The sequence below is a fragment of the Oryzias latipes genome, chromosome 11, assembly GCF_002234675.1.
Source record: "Oryzias latipes chromosome 11, ASM223467v1".
In the NCBI taxonomy this organism is placed as follows: domain Eukaryota; kingdom Metazoa; phylum Chordata; class Actinopteri; order Beloniformes; family Adrianichthyidae; genus Oryzias; species Oryzias latipes.
This window is the reverse complement of record NC_019869.2, coordinates 2,385,423-2,405,744: the sequence shown is the minus strand read 5'-3', so window position 1 is coordinate 2,405,744 and position 20,322 is coordinate 2,385,423. Positions and strand designations below refer to the sequence as shown.

At 40.8% G+C, this 20,322-nt stretch overlaps 1 protein-coding gene and 2 gene segments (V, D, J or C); 2 read left to right on the top strand and 1 right to left on the bottom strand.

Annotated features, from left to right (window-relative positions):
- Positions 1 to 5,074: 5,074 nt before the first annotated feature.
- On the top strand, positions 5,075 to 7,328 carry LOC101172746. The segment is given in 3 exon segments: positions 5,075 to 5,100; positions 5,870 to 5,976; positions 6,891 to 7,328. Coding segments are annotated over 3 exon segments (459 nt in total).
- A 2,017-nt stretch (positions 7,329 to 9,345) lies between these two features.
- On the bottom strand, positions 9,346 to 16,777 carry LOC101172255. Its single transcript, XM_020707136.2, has 4 exons — positions 16,357 to 16,777; positions 15,923 to 16,251; positions 14,456 to 14,555; positions 9,346 to 9,776 (listed from the first exon to the last, which is right to left on the bottom strand). Exons 1-4 carry the CDS (start codon positions 16,406 to 16,408, stop codon positions 9,445 to 9,447), a joined length of 813 nt encoding a protein of 270 aa, XP_020562795.1. The 5' UTR covers positions 16,409 to 16,777; the 3' UTR covers positions 9,346 to 9,444.
- Positions 16,778 to 17,530: 753 nt separating this feature from the next.
- On the top strand, positions 17,531 to 19,002 carry LOC101172002. The segment is given in 2 exon segments: positions 17,531 to 17,620; positions 18,575 to 19,002. A coding segment is annotated over 1 exon segment (273 nt).
- Positions 19,003 to 20,322: the final 1,320 nt, after the last annotated feature.

Sequence of the window (20,322 nt, the reverse complement as noted above, 5' to 3'; positions counted from 1 at the left end):
ACAGCCTGTCTCACTCTGACAGCATCAACAATTCTCAGCACTGATCTTCAGTCAAATCTGAGCGGCACAGTCCACTCAGGAAATGGTGCCACTTCTTAACTTTGATCTGACTGTGGTCTTCAAAGTCCTTTTTCAGACGGGATGCAAACACAGCTCCACACAGCTCAGATTTCACTGGTTTACCATTTTGATCAACAGGGGTTAATTATTTTTCTTGGTTGATGACTTTTTACAGGTGGCATTCTTTGCAACTCTTTCACTATTTTAATCGCAATAGCAGTTTGGTTCCCAAAGTAGTTCTCTAGAACTCAGAGTATTTCTCCTGCTGTGTTATAGGTATTCAGACGAAGAGTTCTTATGATTCTTTCGTCGAGGCTATCTAACAACTGGTACTTCTTTACTTCCCTTGAACCGGTTGGTTCACCCTGCTTCTGAAGGGCCTCCCATTCTTTCCTCCATCTGTGGAAGTCACGCTGATGTCCTCCAAACCTAGGGAGGTTCATGGGCTTCAATTTGAAACAGGCGTTGGAACATTTGTGGGAAAAACAATCCTTTGCTTTTCAGACTCTCTGATCTTTATTTTTATGAATTCTGCTTTTCTGGAAACTAACTTTAGGATCATCATGTCAAGCGTTTTGAGACGACTTTGGCCGACTCTTGGCCATATGATGGAACCCATCGTTTTCACTGATTGTACATGTCTTTTGCAGATTTGTTGTATCTTGAAGTAGAGCTTTGGTTTCTCTCAGCTTTGACTCACATTTATTTGCAGTTTTCGTTAAGTCGGCTCTTTGCTGTTCTGTTAAAACATCATCTTCAGTTTCCAGCCTTGCCTCTAACTCTGCAATGAGTCCCATCCCCACTTCATCATTTACATCCATGACTTTCTCAGCTTCTAGCATAAACTGATTGAAACTTTCCTTTAATTCCTCTTCAGTCATGTCTTTGTAATTTCGGAGTATAGTGTTGACGAGACTTGAGAAGGATCTTTTGGCTATCATCCTCTCAGCCTTCAGTTGTTCCACAGATTTCACTGTCCCAGACATTTTAGGTTTGCTTGTTGGGCTCTTTTAAGTTATTCAGAACACTTGTCTTCTTTTCACAAAACCAGTTCACAGTTTTTGGACTTCCATAGTTAGGTTTTCCATTGTCATCCGGTTTTTCACTGTCAAGTTATTATGCCCCACTTGAAAGGGGAAAGCATCCAGGAGTTTTACGATCAGGACTTCACACACCATCCAAACACACTTTGTTCTGCTTCATTCAATCCCTTGAAAGATTTCAACAGCAATGGCGAGGGGCTGGTTATGTATATATGGTTAAAAACCTAAACAAGACATAATATTTTATCAATTTACCACAATAAATATATAACATTAATGAACAGTTAAATTCATGATCCCATGATTAATTCAATTTACACAATTAAGTTGTTAAAAATGTAACTTCATAATTACGGGTATTCATTGAAAATACAGCAATAAATATATTTCATAAATAGCAGTGCTCGTATAAATGACATTCAATGATGGACTGAACAAACATTTGCGTTGACGTGGCAGCTGACGCTGAAGCGCAGCCGGAGCATAACGCACAGCAGATCACAATAACTATGCCCCGCATTATGACCGAATCTTACCGGCTGCCTCCGTGGTTTTGATGCCTTTAACCTGGTCTTTGTACTAGTTTTTTTTAGATGGATCGCGAGTTTTCTTATCACTCTTGAGCTCTGCCTGATCTGGCGCTACGCATGCACTTCATCCAAAACGGCTCCAGTGCGCACAGCTTGGATTAACACTGCGCCCACTACAGACTTAAACTTTCCTTTTTCCTCTTATTAATTTTTTAATTACTTATAATTAATTTTCTCTCAAATTTGACAGAACGTACTTTAATGCATTTTTACTTTAGATTTTTAGTTAATTTTTTTTCTGTGGGTTTTTTTTCTGTTTTTCTTTACTTTTAAAATAAAATCACTTGAAAAATCAGTTTCCTCAAGTTTGACTTAACCATTACTTTTGAGTTGTTAATTAACAGAATTATTTAAAAAAAAAAACTAATGAAATAGGGCTGGAGAAAAATGATGGTACCTCCATAAAAGACTGAGAACTAATTGCCCAGGGGGTCATGATGAACTCAGGTATGTCCTTTAAATGACATCACAGCTGTTTTCAAACCCATAATCAGTTTGCCTATTTAAAGGGAGACAAATAGTCACGTTGCTGTTTGGTGAAAAGGTGTGAACCACACTGAACATGGACAACAGAAAGAAGGAGAGAATTGTCCCAGGACATAAGAAACAAAATTATAGACAAACAGGGTAAAGGTAAAAGCTAGAAAACCATCTCTGTGCAGCTTGAAGTTCCTGTGACCACAGTGGCACGTATTATTCAGAAGTTTAAGACCCACGGGACAGTAGACAACCTACAAAGAGGAAGAGGAAAATTGATGACGAATTGAGGAGACGGATTGTTGAAACTGTATCCAAAGAGCCCAGAACAACCTCCAAAGACATTAAAGGTGAACTCCTAGATCAAGGTACATCAGTGTCAGATCGCACCATTCGTCGTTGTTTGAGCCAGAGTGGACTTCATGGGAGACTACCAAGGAGGACACCACTGTTGAAAGGAAATCATAAAAAAGCCAAACTGGAATTTGCTAAAATGCATGTTGACAAGCCACAAAGCTTCTGGGAAAATGTCCTTTGGACAGATGAGACTAAACTGGAGCTTTTTGGTAAGAAACATCAGCTCTATGTTGGTAGACTCAAAAATGAAGCATCCAACCAAAAGAACACTGTCCCTACTGTGAAACATGGAGGAGGCTCAGTTCTGTTTTGGGGCTGCTTTGCTGCATCTGACACAGGGCGTCTTGAAGTTGTGCAAGGTAAAATGAAATCTCAAGATTATCAAGGCATTCTGGGTAGAAATGTGCTGCCTAGTGTCAGAAAGCTTGGTCTCAGTCGCAGGTCATGGGTCTTCCAACAGGACAACCATCCAAAACACACCGCCAAACCCCCCCCCCCCCAAGAATGGCTGAGACAAAAGCGTTGGACTATTCTGAAGTGGCCTTCTATGAGCCCAGATCTAAGTCCCATTGAACATCAGTGGAAGGAGCTGAAACATGCCATTTGGAGAAGACACCCATCAAACCTTAGACAACTGGAGCAGTTTGCTCATGAGGAGGGGGCCGAAATACCTGTGGACAGGTGTAGAAGGCTCATTGACAAATACAGAAACCGTTTCATTGAAGGGATTGCCTCAAAAGGTTGGGCAACAAAATATTAAGTTATGGGTACCATCATTTTGAAATAATTCTGTTAATTAACAACTCAAAAGTAATGGCTGATTTTGATTATTTAATTTTCAATACATTTTAATTTAATGTCACTATTCAATGTTTCAAGTCATTTCAGTGAGCATTGTGGACTTTCTTTCTTTAACTGAGGGGTACCAACAATTTGGTCCACCACTGTATCCTGTTGAACTTTGAGGTTTCATTTAATAAAAAATGCATTATAAATAAATGGTGTCATGGCTAGCGAGACTGTGGCAGACCCAGATGCTGGAACCCGGAAAAAATACTCGGCAGGCGAAGAGGATGAGTAGTAATGGATTTAATTTTGAGGAATGACAGAGTTCCAGGAGAGAACGTTTAGAGGATGGTTGGAGGGTCTTGGCGGCAAACACCGTTCTTCCCGGAGGATGTCCAGAGGGGCGACGAGGAGGGACCAGAGAGAAGGTGAGTCTGAGTCCAGAGCGTGACAGACGTGGACGTGATCCTAGGCAGGCAGAGACAAGGCAAGGTTAGGCGAGGCATACGAAGCATGAACAATAATCATGAACAGGGCCAGAGGATGCACCGTGGAGTACAACGAACTAGCGAGTACAGGTCCAGGTTCTCCTTATGAGTCCAGCCGCTGATGAGGAAAAGGCGGCACAGCTGGTGTCCGCAGGTGGACCTATCGAGGAGGAGGAGCTGGTTGGGGGTACCGTGACAAATGGTTTATTATTATTGTGGACAAACAGATCTGATACCAGTGTCATTGATAAAATATAGGGGGGGGGGGGGGGGATATATATATAATATAATATGTTCTGAATATTATAAACTGGATCACTAAAATTTACAAATTATACTAAATCTGATTCAACATGGTGTCTATTGTGTTAGAATGGATGTTCAGTGAACTGTTTCAGTGTCTGCAGCATCTTCCAGCTGCAGCAGTCAGTTCAGTTTCTGTTCAGCCATAATGAGGGAGGTTTTTGTACGACTGTTTTTCACTGTGTGAACACCCACTGACTGTTGATGAAGTGAAAACTCTGACAGTAATAAACTGCTGCATCTTCAGCCTGAATTTCACTGATGGTCAGAGTGAAATCAGAGTTTGATCCACTGCCTGTAAAACGACTTGGAATCCCAGATTCTCGAGTGCTAGCATAGTAAATGAGTAGTTTAGGAGATTCTCCATCTTTCTGTTGGTACCAGGCTAAAAGGTGATTGATTTTCTTATAAGTATTAACACCCCGACTGGTTGCACATGAGATGGAGACATTTCCTCCCACAGCTGAGCTCACTGCTCCAGGTTGAGTCACTGTGACCTGTCCTCTGGACTCTGAGGAGACAGAGACAGAAACAGAAAGCAGCTTCATGCTTTTGTGGCCTTCATTTCAGAGGGACGGATGTTCATAGAGGAGAGGAGTTGGATTCTCTGGACTTTACCTGTGAAGCAGCAGCAGAGGAGAGTCCAGATGAGGACGCACATCACACTCATGTTTTGGAGGAAGATGAGGAGGAGGAGGAGGATTTCTGTGTCTTCTGCTGTGATGAAGGACAGCTGTCAGTCATCCAGTCTTCAACTCTCAGGACTATAAAGTCTCCCAGAGCACTGGAGCATGGAGCTGCTGATGCAAAGTGTCTCTATGGAAACCACTGACTCCAACAGGAACACGGATCATCTTCATCACCATGATTATCAGAAAATTGGAAGTAATAATTTATGAAAAAATACATCTGTAGCATAAAATTTGCTTTCAGATGATAATGGATCCACTATTAGCCTTTTTGAAACATCATGACCATAAAGCTGTTCAATGTGATGTGAGGACATCTGAGTGTTTTACAATTGTTTCTGTTTTTTAGTTTCTGAAGTATTTTTATTTTGTTTTCCATTTTTCTTTAGGCGTATAAAGGTTTAAAATTCAAATCCGAGTGATTTTAAAAATCACCACTTGATATAAAAATAGTATCTAAAGGAAACACGTATTAACAGTTATTTATTGCATTTCTCTTCATGTTTAGAGAAACATGACAGCAGACAGAAGCAGCAGGACACTAGAAACCACAACATTGACTTTTTTACAGACATTTGGAAACATTTAATGATAAATGCTCAAAGGTAGATTTCTCTCTAAAGGAAGTTCCACTTAAACTGACTGACAGCTGTTTATTGTATTAAAGACAGAACTTCTGCTGATCAAAGAGTGGATTTTTATCAATGCATGATGGGAATTATTTGTTATTTAGAGTCAAACTGCTGCTATTATTGAAAAAATGTTTTTGCAGAGCAACATTTGAAACATGGACTTCAGTAAAGTTTTGGATCAATTTAACCTGCAGCCACATTTAAAAACTGTTCAACTTATTTTTACATGAATTCTAAATTTTTAGGAGAAATATTTAAACTTTTTTTTAGGATTTTGGTGGTTTTGCTGTCATTTAGTTTTTATCTGAGTAATAATTACATTAGTTACTGCAGTAAGAATATCAAAAAACAATCACTAGTTTAATTACAACTTAAGAAAATGTAATTTCTAGAACTTAGATGGATTATTTTTAGATGTTCTGTCATCAGTTGAGTTTGTTTCAGAGTCAGAGAGCGTGTCTTTGTACAGTCAGAGGTTTTTGTACGACGCTTCCATCAGTTTGAATCACTGTGGTGGACTTTTGGTGGAGGAACCAGACTGGAAGTTGACTGTAAGTACTTTTGATTCTTTCTAAAAACTAAAACTTTTGGTCTGATTAACATTAAAACATATTTTAATAATATTCAACTACATTTTTTTTTGGTAAGACAAACGAGTTTTAATAATTACTTTAGTTCTTATAAAGGACATCTTTATCTGTAAATGTAATTTAAATGTGATTATTGATGTTTTACTTTAACTTGAAGTTTCTGTTGTTAAACATTAAACTGTGATTCAGTCATGACGTCTGTAAATTATGAATTTAATTGTCTAAAAATGTCACAGAAACAGCAGGAATATATTCATAGTTTAAACATCTGTAACTTCCTCATCTTTCCATATATTTCTCAGAGAAATCATTTCTGTCCTAAAATGTGAATCAGAAGAACTTTTGGTGTTTGTGTTGCAGAATTTCATGCCAACGCTGAGCCTTGTTGTCAGTTTGTCTGTCAGCATCTTCTAATGAGCTTTTAGTGACAATGATTGAAAATGAACAAAGCTGCACTTTGATGAATGACAGGGATCAGTTGGAACAGATTAGAGTTTCATTTGAATGTTCATTTCATTTGTTCATCACAGCATGAATTTGTAACAGAACTGATCAAGTCCTGCTGAAAACACAGAGAAAACATGTTAGATTGAGATGTCTTTGCAGCTGTTAGTGCAGACTTAGGAAGAAGATGCTTTCATGCAAAAGAAAAGAAGATGGAGAAAAATGTTCCTGGAAGAAGAGTTGAAACATCAGACAAGAGTCACAATTGAAGAAAGGACTTTTGGATGGTTTGATCGTTAGCAGAGAAACTTCTGTTTGTGTGCTCCATCAGTGATGCCTGTCTGTTACCATGGTTACTGAGCTCAGAGAGGGAAGTGAAACACTCAGCAGTTTCATGTCAGCTCTAAAATGTTTCCTCTGTTTCTCTGCAGTGGGTCATGTGCCCCCCTCCCTGACAGTGCTGGCCCCCTCCATGGAGGAGCTGCAGCAGGGGGAGGCCACACTCATGTGTGTGGCCAACAAGGGCTTCCCCTCAGACTGGACTCTGTCCTGGAAGGTGGTCGGCAGCAGCAGCAGCAGCAGCAGCAGGGAGGAGAGCAGGAGCCCCGGGGTGCTGCAGAAGGACGGCCTCTACAGCTGGAGCAGCACCCTGAGGCTCTCTGCAGACCAGTGGGAGAAGGTGACCTGTGAGGCCAAGAGAGGATCCCAGACTCCAGTCTCAGAGACTCTCAGGAGAGATCAGTGCTCCCAGTCCTGAACTCACACACTGACAGAAATCTGCTTTCTGTGCACTTCTTCTATTCTCTTTCTCTTGTTAAAGTTTTACTTTGAAGAAAAATCTGCTAATAAAAATGACATTTACCAACTGATTTCCATGAGTCTGTTTTTATGTCAAAGAAATTTCTTACATTTTTCTCTGATATCACTTTTTCTGAGGAATAACATAAAAACAGCAACAACAACATGAACTCTGTCAGTGTTTTTTCCTTTCAAGGTGACAGAAAGTAGGAGGAGTCCTGGATCACATGGACATTGTTCATTAACCATTTTCTGCATGAATGGGTCAAATAGTTTGTTACATTGTTCATATATCAAGTCTCCAAAAACTGAAGAGCTCCACCTGAGGCTGCAAGTGGGCAAGATAGCAAGGAAGGAGTCATGAACCAACAGATCTGATACCAGTCTCATTGATGAAAAGAGGAATAAAAGATTTATTTATGATATAGTTTAATGTGATTTTTTTAAACTGGATCATTAGAATTTACAAATTATACTAAATCTAAATTCCAACAAGGTGGAATGAGAGGTGGGGGAGTCACCGCGGTCTTCAGGAGTCGTCTCCTCTGACGCTCTGTGAGCGTCGTTCACTTTTCTTCGTTCGAGCTTCAGGTTATCAAAGTCGTGGACAAGAACCCTCTGTGCTGTTGTCTACCGTCCACCTGGACCAAACAGCCTCTTTTTAAATGAGTTCAGCCACTTTTTATCCTCCACTATGAAGGTTGGTGATTTTAACATGCACATTAATGACGACTCTGTCATGATACTCAAGGGAGGAGGAACCCAGATGCTGTAACCCAGAAGGAAGACAGGTGAGTGATTTGGTGAGAAAAGATTTATTATTTCTCCTGAGGTGAATGTGGTAGAAGCTGAAGAGGGTCCGGGCTGGAACGTGGCTGTGGCGTGGCTGGAGGGCTTGATGCGGTTAGCGGGTGCCGAGGTCTTCAGGTTTCCAGAGCAGTTGAATGTTAGGTCCAGGCTGCTGTCACTCGTGAGAGGTTGGTTATCCTGAGACAAGGAGCATAAGATTAGCATGAGAACAAAGCTAAGGTCAGAACAACAGAGCATAACTTGGAACCAGGGTAGTCACCATAAGGGGCAACAAACTGGCGTTGAACAGTGGCGTTGGGTCTCCTTGAGTCAGCATAAGAGATGAGATGAGTGAAGGCAGCTGGTGGCAATCAGGATGAGCAGAGCTGAGCTGGAGGGGAGGAGACTGCCAGGCACCGTGACAGACTCTGAAGTCCCTGAGCCTTTCAAGAAACCTGCTGTCCTTCCTCTCCTTAAAAAACCTGGGCTTGACTCCTCCCTCTTGAGCAGTTACAGACCTATTTCTAATCTCCGATTCATGTCCAAAATTTTACAAAAAGTTATGGTTTGATCAGTTTCAGTCAGGTTTTGGCAGAGCTCCCTCCACTGAAACAGCCCTTCTCAGAGTCACTCATGACATCCTGATGCAGCAAGATGCAGGAAAATGCTCTGTGCTACTGTTACTGGACTTGACTGCAGCTTTTGTCACTGTTGACCATTGTGTCATCGTATCATCTTGATTACTGCAACTCCATCTTCACATGTTTGAGCAAAAAATCTCTGGAAAAGCTCCAGGTTGTCCAGAATGCTGCTGCAAGGCTTTTAACTAAATCATCCAAGTTTTCACACGTCCCCCCGTTGTTAATCCAGCTGCACTGGCTCCCCATCCGCTACAGAGTGCAATTTAAAATCCTAGTTTTAACAGACAAAGCTCTTAATAACCAAGCACCGGTCTACTAGAAGACCTTTTCCAGCCGTACACCCCCAGCAGGGCCCTGAGGTCATGGGACCGCAGGGTCTGCTGGTGGTTAAGAGAACCTGGTTAAAAACTAAAGGTGGCAGAGTCTTTGCAGCAGTGGCTCCATCCCTCTGGAACTCCCTTAATCTCAGCCTCAGATCTGCAGACTCTGTTTACTTTAAAAAAGCAGCTAAAAACCTATCTTTTTAAAATAGCTTTTTCTTAATTATTTTTTTTATCTTCTGTGTTTTACCGTGTTTTAACGTGAAGTACTTTGTGATTTTTATCTTGATAGGTGCAATAACAATAAAGTTTATTACTATTATTTGTTAGCATGGATGTTCAGTGAAGTGTTTCAGTGTCTGCAGCATCTTCCAGCTGCAGCAATCAGTTCAGTTTCTGTTCAGCCAGAATGAGGGAGGTTTTTGTACGACTGTTTTTCACTGTGTGAACACCCACTGACTGTTGATTTCATGATAACTCTGACAGTAATAAACTGCTGCATCTTCAGCCTGAATTCCACTGATGGTCAGAGTGAAATCAGACTTTGATCCACTGCCTGTAAAACGACTTGGAATCCCTGAAGCTCGAGTGCTAGCATAGTAAATGAGTAGTTTAGGAGATTCTCCATCTTTCTGTTGGTACCAGGCTAAACAGTGATTGCTTTTATAAACATAAACATCCTGACTGGTTATACATGAGATGGAGACATTTCCTCCCACAGCAGAGCTCACTGCTCCAGGCTGAGTCACTGTGACCTGTCCTCTGGACTCTGAGGAGACAGACAGAAACAGAAACAGCTTCATGCTTTTGTGGCCTTCATTTCAGAGGGACAAATGGACAATGGGTCAAATAGTTTGTTAAAAAAGAATAAATTACATCAAATGTAAAGAAGAAGCTGGTCTTTAAACTCAGGAGGAGTTCAGAGTTTTTGCACTGACAGTAAACAATAAATAGCTGTCAAAAAGTTGGACACACTTGTCCATGAATGAACACACATGAACACACACAGAAGAACTACAAAGTCTTTTATGACAGTTTATTAGGACCAACAAATCCTTCTTTTGGAGAGAAGTTTCTCAGGAAAACAGCCTGTCTTACTCTGACAGCATCAACAATTCTCAGCCCTGATCTTCAGTCAAATCTGAGCAGCACAGTCCACTCAGCCACCAAACTGAATGTATTTCAGTGTTATTGGAAAATACTGCTCCCATCTACACTGAACTATTTGATTTTCCCCAAAACAACGACCTACACAAAAAATATGATATGAAGCAAAATATCTGATACATTTGTATAAAAAAGAAGAAATATTTTCAGGAATTGCAATAATCTTGCAGTAAGTTGTTTGATTTTTTATCTTTCAAAAACCAAAATGATTTTCTATGGGTTTGTGCTGCAGATTGAATGGAATGAGACTTTTTAGGGAATAACAATTCACTTTTTTCTACCTGGACTACATTAAAGGCCTTTTCTCTGGCATCCTGACAATATAAATCTGTTATTAGAGTTTATTTCAGTGTTGTTTTTTTGTCTTACTTAGTCACAATGATCAGATGTATATGTATACATATTTGTGATGAATACATTAATTACAGAAACATGCATTTACTAAAGAAAAACGACAGCAAAACATTTGATCTGGTAACATAAGGTGTGTTGTGACCACAGCAGCCCTGGGGGGGTGGGGGGTCAACTTACATTAAAAACTTGTTGACTTCTCCTTTATCAAAAAAAGGTGTTTTATTCAAACTATAGAATTTTTTTTTTTTTTTTACTGTTTTTAGAAATACTTTTCCTCCTACCTCTCAAAGTCTCCAAAAACTAACAAAAAGCTCCACCTGAGGCTACAGGTGAGCAAGATAACAAGGAAGGAGTCATGAACCAACAGATCTGATACCAGTGTCCTTGATAAAAATAGGATTGATTCATGATATTGTAAGGCATTTACTTCAACATAGAATAACCCCCTTTTTGAGCCTATTCTTATTGGTTAAAGAAGTAACGCGATACTTGGAGTTCAGATTAAGTTGTGGGTAACGTGAAGAGATTTCAGTAGGTGCTCACGGTCATCACATGGACAGATCTCTCTGCTGTTCTGTGCCCGAGCAAGAGCCTGAGCAAATATTGCAAGCCTGTTGCTGTTAGAAGGCATTATCTGTACTTACCTGCTCAAGACGAGTAAAAGTTTACGAGCAAAGAGTTCTTGTCGTGTGCAGTGATTTCCCTCCCCACGCACGTCCTGAAGAGTTGCGCAATTGCCATCACCGGGAAACCACAGCACGACAAATAGTGTCAGAAGTGGGATCTTCAAGCTTTCAAAAATTGTGAGTAAAATACACCTCACCAAAGAAAGTAAAACCGACTGGTCCAACTTCACAAGAAAGAGAAAAGTGTTCCAAATGTTTACCTAAACTGACTTTGGAGTCCTGTCAGCAACGCATTCACTAGCGCCACCTTTTGGCCAGAGGCACAGCGTGGTCAAAGCTTGGTTTAAATGTTAACTTATAAATTGCATCCAAGTCCATTGACTGGGATGTGCACGTGGCCCCGATACGGGACTCTGTTCTTCTGAGACTGGATCTAATGAAGTGTCATGATGTTGCCAGTCATGCACATGGCAAAGTCTTTATTGATAATGAGCTTGTGCTCTCCAAAATAGTGAGGAGGATGGAACAGACTATTATGTTACCAGGGTGATGCTGAGTCAGACTACAGCCATACCACCATCATCTGAATGTGTAGTTTGGGGTGAAGTTGACGACCCAAGACCTGAAATACCAGCCGTATTGGAACCAATGAGCATCACTGAAGCTATAGCTTCAGAGGGTGTATTTACAACTATGAAAAAGAGAGTGCCAGTCAGGCTCTGCAACTTTTCAACTAGAAAATCAGCACTACCAAAAGGAGCTTGTCTTGGACTGCTGGTTGAAGCTGATGCTACATAGCTAGAATGTGCAGGAGAGCATCAAGTAGAACCTGACCTAAACATGGAAAGGAATAGCTCGTCAGTTGTTATGGGGAGAGTAGTCACATCTTCAGACTTCCCAGAGCATCTTCATGGCCTTGCACCAGCTGTCAATGAAACTTAAAGTGAGGAACAACAACAACATTTCATCCAGCTACTGCTGACATATTTATCTCCGTTTGCCAAGAATGACTCGGACTTGGGTTATCTGTCTGCTGTTACACACAGGATTGATACAAGATCTGCCAAGCCTGTTCGTCAACCAGTAAGGCTCTCACCTCTTGGATTTCAAGGTGAAGAGGAGGCACACCTTCAAGCTATGCCAAAAGCTGGAGTCATAACACCATCTTCATCTGAATGGGCTTCCCCTGTAGTGTTGGTACGGAAAAAAGATGGATTTCGGTGGTGTGTAGATTATCACCATCTCAACATGACCACCAAAGACGCATATCCTTTAGATTGAAGAGTGTCTGGATGTGCTTGGAGGAGCCACTGTGTTTTCAAGGCTTGATCTTCAGTCCGGATACTGGCAGATAGCTATGAATGGAAAAGATCGTCAGAAAACAGATTTCATCACTAGATGGGGTCTATATGAATATACACGCATGCCATTTGGCCTCTGTAATGCCCCAAGCACTTTCAGAGGGCAATGGAGTTAGTGCTCCATGGACTCCAGTGGGAAACATTGCTGATCTACCTAGACGATATTATTGTTCTGGGTTGGGGGTATATGAAAGTCTGGACAGGATGGCACAAGTTTGTAAATGTTTACACACCTATGGGCTCAAGTTAAAACCATCTAAGTGCCATTTACTTCAGGATGAGGTGCTTTTCATGGGCCACATTGTGAATGGTCAAAGAATTCAGCCAAACCCAGCACTGGTTAGTGATGTGCAGCTCTGGGAGCCACCCCAGAACCAACAGGTTCTACAAGCTTTTCTTGGGTTGTGTAACCATTATCGAAAGTTTGTTCCAGCTTTTGCAGAGTTAGCCAGTCCCCTTCACTGCCTCTTAAAAAAGGGGTTCCATTTCTTTGGACTGAAGAGCACCAAGATGCATTTGCACAGTTAAAAGTGAAGCTGACCACTGCACCAGTGCTTTGTTACCCCATTTCTGAGGGCAAGTTTATTCTTGATACAGATGCATCAAATCACAGCATTGGAGCTGTACTATCTAAACTCCAGTGGGAAGAAGAGTGAGTCTTGACATATGCCAGCAACCATCTCACAACAGTACAACAGAGATACTGTCTCACCAGAAGACAGCTGCTTGCTATTGTTCGCTACACACTGTAGTTTCGACTGCAGGAACAGTGGGAAAGGTTTAAAGATGATGTCGATGACATTGTACCTTTAGCAGTGAGGTGTTTCAACTCTGTTGTTTCTCTTTTGGCTTTTCCCATCAGGGGTTGACACAGTGAACGAGTCGCATGGTATACTTGGCAATGTTTTACGCCGGATGCCCTTCCTGACGCAACCCTCTCAAAGCAGCCGGGCTCGGGCTTGGGACTGGCACAGAAGTAGAGAAGCGAACAGGGAGCAGCCTGGATTCGAACCCTGGTTTCACAGACGGAAGGCGCCGCAAACCAGCACGAGCTAAACCGGCTCCCTGAGGTGTGTCAAGTCTGATGGCAGTAATTGTGAACAGCCAAGTGCAACATACCAGGTCAGTACAGAGTTTGAAGCTCCAGCAGCTAACTGGTTACAATCAGTCACACCTGAACAACTCCCTTCTCCATAAGTGGAAAGAGTCAGAGACACTACCTACTAAGGAGGAAGGGATGATGGAAAGTCCTGCTGTGAGGAAGTTTTGGCTCCGTTGGCCCCAAGTTCTGTTGTACAAAGGTGTCCTGAACTATGTTTGGGGTAAAACCAGGAACCGGGAAGTCAACCTTTCTAATACTTCTCCCAGCTTTCATGCAGAGAGACATTTTGCAGGGTTGCCATAATTCTGGTCACTTAGGTGAGGCAAAAACCCTGGAACGTGTGCGCCAGAGCTATCACTGGTATGGAATGGGGGGAGATGTCCACCTATTTGTGAAGAAATGTCAGTATTGCAATGCATGCAAGTCAGCACATTCCACAATAAAGGCCAGACTGCAAAATTATCAAGCAGGAGCCCCACTCGATCGGCTGCATCTAGACATTCTTGGCCCATTTCGAGCCTATAGCTCTGGAAACAAGTACATTTTGACCATTATTTCCTATACCAGGTGCAGAAACTACAGCAAAGAAACTGGTGTATGACTTCATTGCTTGTTTTGGGGCACCTCTTGAATTACATACAGATCAAGGCCGGAACTTTGAGAGTTTGCTGTTCCAGAATGTTTGCAAACTTCTGCAAATTACCAAGATGAGGACATCTCCTTACCATCCCGCATCCAATGGCCTAGTAGAAAGGTTCAATCAAACACTGCTCCAGATGATAAGGGGTTATGTGGACCAGAACCAGAAGAGCTGGGATAAGCACTTACCGCTGCTTACTTCGGCCTATCGCAGCTCTTAACATGCTGCCACTGGGTTTACATCTTATAGACTTGTACTTGGCAGAGAAGTCAGCCTCAAGAAGTGCAAACTGGCATCGCTGCAGTCAAATCTGACCGTATGGAAACACTGGAGTTCCTTCATCACCTGGATGAAGGAATTAAAAATGCCCATAACCTTGCAAGAAAACATCTCCGGATGGCACAGAAACGTCAGAAGAAGCTGCATGATGTTCAAGCAAGAGAGAACACATTCCAAGTTGGAGACCAGGTTTATGTAAAGGATGATACCAAAAAGAAAGGTCTGAGCCAAAAGCTTCAAGCCCCATGGAAGGGACCAATGATTGTATCTGCATGTCGTGGTCCTGTTCTTTATGAGATTCAGGGGCTGAAAGGCAGCAAGATAATGCATCATGATTGTCTGAAACCATACAATGGTGTCATCATTCCAGCCTGGGTTAAGCGTAGACGGAGTCAAGTCCTGCAGTGTGAAACAGATACAGGAGTACAAATAAGTAAGAGAAACCACTGGTACCAGAGCATTTTCTAATGGGACAATATGAAGAGGATCAAGTAAAAGGGAAACCACAAAGCATGGTGGATAAAGAGAAGAAAGAGACTCTGCGTGGGGAACAGAAGACCCAAGAGAGGATTTTAAAAAACCTCCAAGGGGCGTATAGTGAATCGTCCAGAAAGATTTAGAGAATAGTTAAAGGATAGAAGTTATAGATGTTCAGGAACCACTCTAGTCTTAGGCTTGCTTAATCTTAAAAGTAAAAGTTGTGTTCAGTAACGTGTTCAATTCAGAGATGTGTTCAGTATTTCCAGATTACATCAGACCAGTGGTAATTCAGTTCTGTATTATTTTATTATTTTTAGGCATTAGTACTGAAGGGACTCAGTACTCCCAAGGGGGGGTTGTTTAAGGCAGTTACTTCAACATAGGATAACCCCCTGTCAGCGTATTCTTATTGGTAAAAGAAGGAACGCGATACTTGGAGTTCAGATTAAGTTGTGGGTAACGTGAAGAGATTTCAGTAGGTGCTCACGCTCATCGCATGGACAGGTCTCTCTGCTGTTCTGTGCCCGAGCAAGAGCCTGAGCAAATATTGCAAGCCTGTTGCTGTTAGAAGGCATTATCTATACTTACCTGCTCAAGACGAGTAAAAGTTTACGAGCAAAGAGTTCTTGTCGTGTGCAGTGATTTCCCTCCCCACGCACGTCCTGAAGAGTTGCGCAATTGCCATCACTGGGAAACCACAGCACGACAATATACTTTCCTCTGATTATTGTGAACTGGATAAGTAAAATTTACAAATTATACTAAACTTGATTCAACATGGTGTCTATTGCATTAGAATGGATGTTCAGTGAACTGTTGCAGTGTCTGCAGCATCTTCCAGCTGCAGCTGTCAGTTCAGTTTCTGTTCAGCCAGAATGAGGGAGGTTTTTGTACGACTGTTTTTCACTGTGTGAACACCCGCGGACTGGGGATGAAGTGAAAACCCAGACAGTAATAAACTGCTGCATCTTCAGCCTGAATTCCACTGATGGTCAGATTGAAATCAGAGTTTGATCCACTGCCTGTAAAACGACTTGGAGTCCCTGAAGCTCGAGTGCTAGCATCGTAAATTAGTAGTTTAGGAGATTCTCCATTTTTCTGTTGGTACCAGGCTAAACGGTGTTTGCCAATATGCCTATAAACATCCCGACTGGTTGTACATGAGATGGAGACATTTCCTCCCACAGCAGAGCTCACTGCTCCAGGCTGAGTCACTGTGAACTGTCCTCTGGACTCTGAGGAGACAGACAGAAACAGAAAGTAGCTTCATGCTTTTGTGGCCTTCATTTCAGAGGGACGGATGTTCATAGAGGAGAGGAGTTGGATTCTCTGGACTTTACCTGTGAAGCAGCAGCAGAGGAGAGTCCAGATGAGGATGCACATCACACTCATGTTTTGGAGGAAGAGGAGGAGGAGGAGGAGGATTTCTGTGTCTTCTGCTGTGATGAAGGACAGCTGTCAGTCATCCAGTCTTCAACTCTCAGGACTATAAAGTCTCCCAGAGCACTGGAGCATGGAGCTGCTGATGCAAAGTGTCTCTATGGAAACCACTCACTCCAACAGGAACATGGATCATCTTCATCGTCATGATTATCAGAAAATTGGAAGTAATAATTTATGAACAAATACATCTGTAGCATGAAAATTTGCTTTCAGATGATAATGGATCCACTATTAGCCTTTTTGAAACATCATGACCATAAAGCTGTTCAATGTGATGTGAGGACATCTGAGTGTTTTACAATTGTTTCTGTTTTTTAGTTTCTGAAGTATTTTTATTTTCTTTCCATTTTTCTCGAGGCATATAAAGGTTTAGAATCCAAATCAGTGATTTTAAAAATCACCACTTAATATAAAAACAGTGTCTAAAGGAAACACATATTAACAGTTATTTATTGCATTTCTCTTCATGTTTAGAGAAACATGACAGCAGACAGAAGCAGCAGGACACTAGAAACCACAACATTGACTTTTTTACTGACATTTGGAAACATTTAATGATAAATGCTCAAAGGTAGATTTCTCTCTAAAGGAAGTTCCACTTAAACTGACTGACAGCTGTTTATTGTATTAAAGACAGAAGTTCTGCTGATCAAAGAGTGGATTTTTATCAATGCATGATGGGAATTATTTGTTATTTAGAGTCAAACTCTGCTGCTATTATTGAAAACATGTTTTGCAGAGCAACATTTGAAACATGGACTTCAGTAAAGTTTTGGATCCATTTAACCTGCAGCCACATTTAAAAACTGTTCAACTGATTTTTGCATGAATTCTAATTTTTTAGAAGAAATATTTAGACTTTTTTTTTAGGATTTTGGTGGTTTTGCTGTCATTTAGTTTTATCTGAGTAATGATGACATTAGTTACTGCAGTTAGAATATCAATAAACAATTACTAGTTTAATTACAACTTACTACATAAGAAAATGTAATTTCTAGAACTTAGATGGATTATTTTAAGATGTTCTGTCATCAGTTGAGTTTGTTTGTTTCAGAGTCAGAGAGCGTGTCTTTGTACAGTCAGAGGTTTTTGTACGACGCTTCCATCAGTTTGTATCACTGTGGTGGACTTTTGGTGGAGGAACCAGACTGGAGTTTGGAAGTAAGTAGATCTTTTTGTTGATTTTTATGTTTTCATGTCTTATTTCCTACTTTAATTGATTCTGAGTTACTAATATTCTTTATAAAATTCAATTAATTTTGGTAAAATACATTTTTATAAGCAGACTTAGTCTGCGTTAAACTTGAAAAAACTAAATTGTGTTGCCTTAATATAGAATAAATCATCATTTCTATGTGAATCAAGAAATCAGAAATATCTAGTTTATATTAAAACAGCTGGAAAGAGTCTCTGTAGAGTCAGAGGTTTTTGTAAAACACATTAGTCAGTTTGTGTCAAAGTGGTGAATTTTTGGTGGAGGAACCAGAGTGAAATGTTTTTTTTAAATTACCTGAAGAAAAATTCAGGTTTAGTTTTAGTTTTTATTGAGTAAATCCAAAGTCTTTTTTAGTCCAAATATTTAAACTTAAAAATATTATTTTGATTACACAATATCCTATTAACAATGTGTTTTGTTATTTTTTTTTTTTTTAGGAATAATGTTATGTTAATGTTGTCACAGTGCATTAAAAGGCAGATTTTACTCACAAAATTGATTTTTGGACATTTGATATTTCAGAACATTTATTTTATTATTTCAAGGATTTTCTGACACAAACCTGAAATGATTGTTGTGTTTTTGTCCTTATTTGTACATTTCTTTCATGATGAAGCATTTTAAAGGCATTCAGTCCAAACTTGTTTCTACATGCAGATGCATCTGCTCTTTTTCTAACCCAGTTGGACATTTTTTAGTAGAAACTTAAGTTTCTCTTGTTGCTGATCTGCATGAGAGATTTCTACAAGGAAGTGAAACAATGTGTGAATCAATGACTGATGGAGCAGAAAAACACCTGAACACAAACCTTCCTACAACTGAAAGCACTCCATCCAATCAGAGCTTTTGGATTGACAGCTGTGTGCTTCCGGTCCTCTAAGCTGATTGGTGTCTCCTAGGTGATGCCCCGCCCTCCCTGACAGTGCTGGCCCCCTCCATGGAGGAGCTGCAGCAGGGGGAGGCCACACTCATGTGTGTGGCCAACAAGGGCTTCCCCTCAGACTGGACTCTGTCCTGGAAGGTGGTCGGCAGCAGCAGCAGGGAGGAGAGCAGGAGCCCCGGGGTGCTGCAGAAGGACGGCCTCTACAGCTGGAGCAGCACCCTGAGGCTCTCTGCAGACCAGTGGGAGAAGGTGACCTGTGAGGCCAAGAGAGGATCCCAGACTCCAGTCTCAGAGACTCTCAGGAGAGACCAGTGCTCCCAGTCCTGAACTCACACACTGACAGAAATCTGCTTTCTGTGCACTTCTTTATTCTCTCTCAAACTTTTTCACATTTTTACAGTTTAACTTGGCATAAATATCTACAAATAAAAATCTTTTTGTCAACTGACTTTTGTTTTTATGACAAAATCAAATTATTGTCTTACTGTTGCATGACATTTTGTGAGGAATAAACCCAAACACAGAAAAAAGTTCAACCCCTTCATCCTGAATAATTATATAAATATAAAGTTCAGTTCTTTTAGTTCCTTTTAAAGGTGATGCTAAATGAGGGTTTTCAGGAAAACAGCTCTCACTTTGACTGCGTCAGACAGTTGTCAATCAGCAATGACCAGGTTTTGTTGCTGCAGTAAACACTGAGCAGCATCCTCCACCCTTTGACAGAACTAAGGAACTACAGAATCAACAAAACTGGTGGAAAAAAAACATGGTCATGTTTGTTTGTGTGTGTTGGTATTTATGCCATTGTGGGTGAAACAATCTATTTACACAGTCACGGAATGGGGACCAATTTTGGAAGGGGGACCAAATCCTGGTCCCCATCAAGAAAACAATTCAAACTGGCTTTAAAATTCTTTTTTAACGTTCCTGTGCATTTTTTTAGCTTAGACACATGTAGAATGCATGTTTTTTCATCTGTGTAAGAGTGTGAGTTTGGCTCACTGGTGCCTCTAGTGTCTTTCCAATGGTACTGCAGCCCCCAGTTCACACACACTTCTTGTAATGATGACTTGTTGTATTTTCAGGCAGGTACTCGGCAGTGTTTACAGGTTACTACCCTAGGGTGGTTCAGTCAATTAACTCACCTGCTCAGCGTCCTATTTAAGCTCAGGTTCGCAGTTGTTCATTCTTTCTTACCTTCAGCGCTCCGTCTTCGCCCCTCCCTCCTCCCCGGCTTCCACCTGTGGGCTCCGTAAAGGGGGGTTTTGTTACCCGAAAGTTTTATGGAAATTTCTCATGGAATTGAACCGAGCCTTATGCCAAACGAAAAAGATGTGAATGCCAACTTAAAGAATGTGAAAATTAAGTATGTCAAATAAATATTTCTTACTGCAAGAGTTGTCTGACTGAAATATAGTCAAGCACTTAATAATCCTTATAATCCCATTTGTGTGAATTAGTGTTTGTCAACTTTTTACTTTACTTATTGAGGAAATGCTATGGAGGAAGGTGTTGGATAAAGCTGGTCCCCATAATGGGCTTGTATTCCTGTCTGTAAAACATTGTCTTAATCACAAACGTGCACATTTTCTCAATTATCCAAAACCAAAATAATTTATATTTTTATTATATCAAGAAGCACCTAATTCTTATTTCATACATTTTTTTTCAAGAAGCAGTTGAGCTTGAAAACCTGTTGTATTTGTTATCAAGCATTTTTGTAAATAGTTCGTGTTTTAATTTCTTTCTTAATTTTAAAAATGT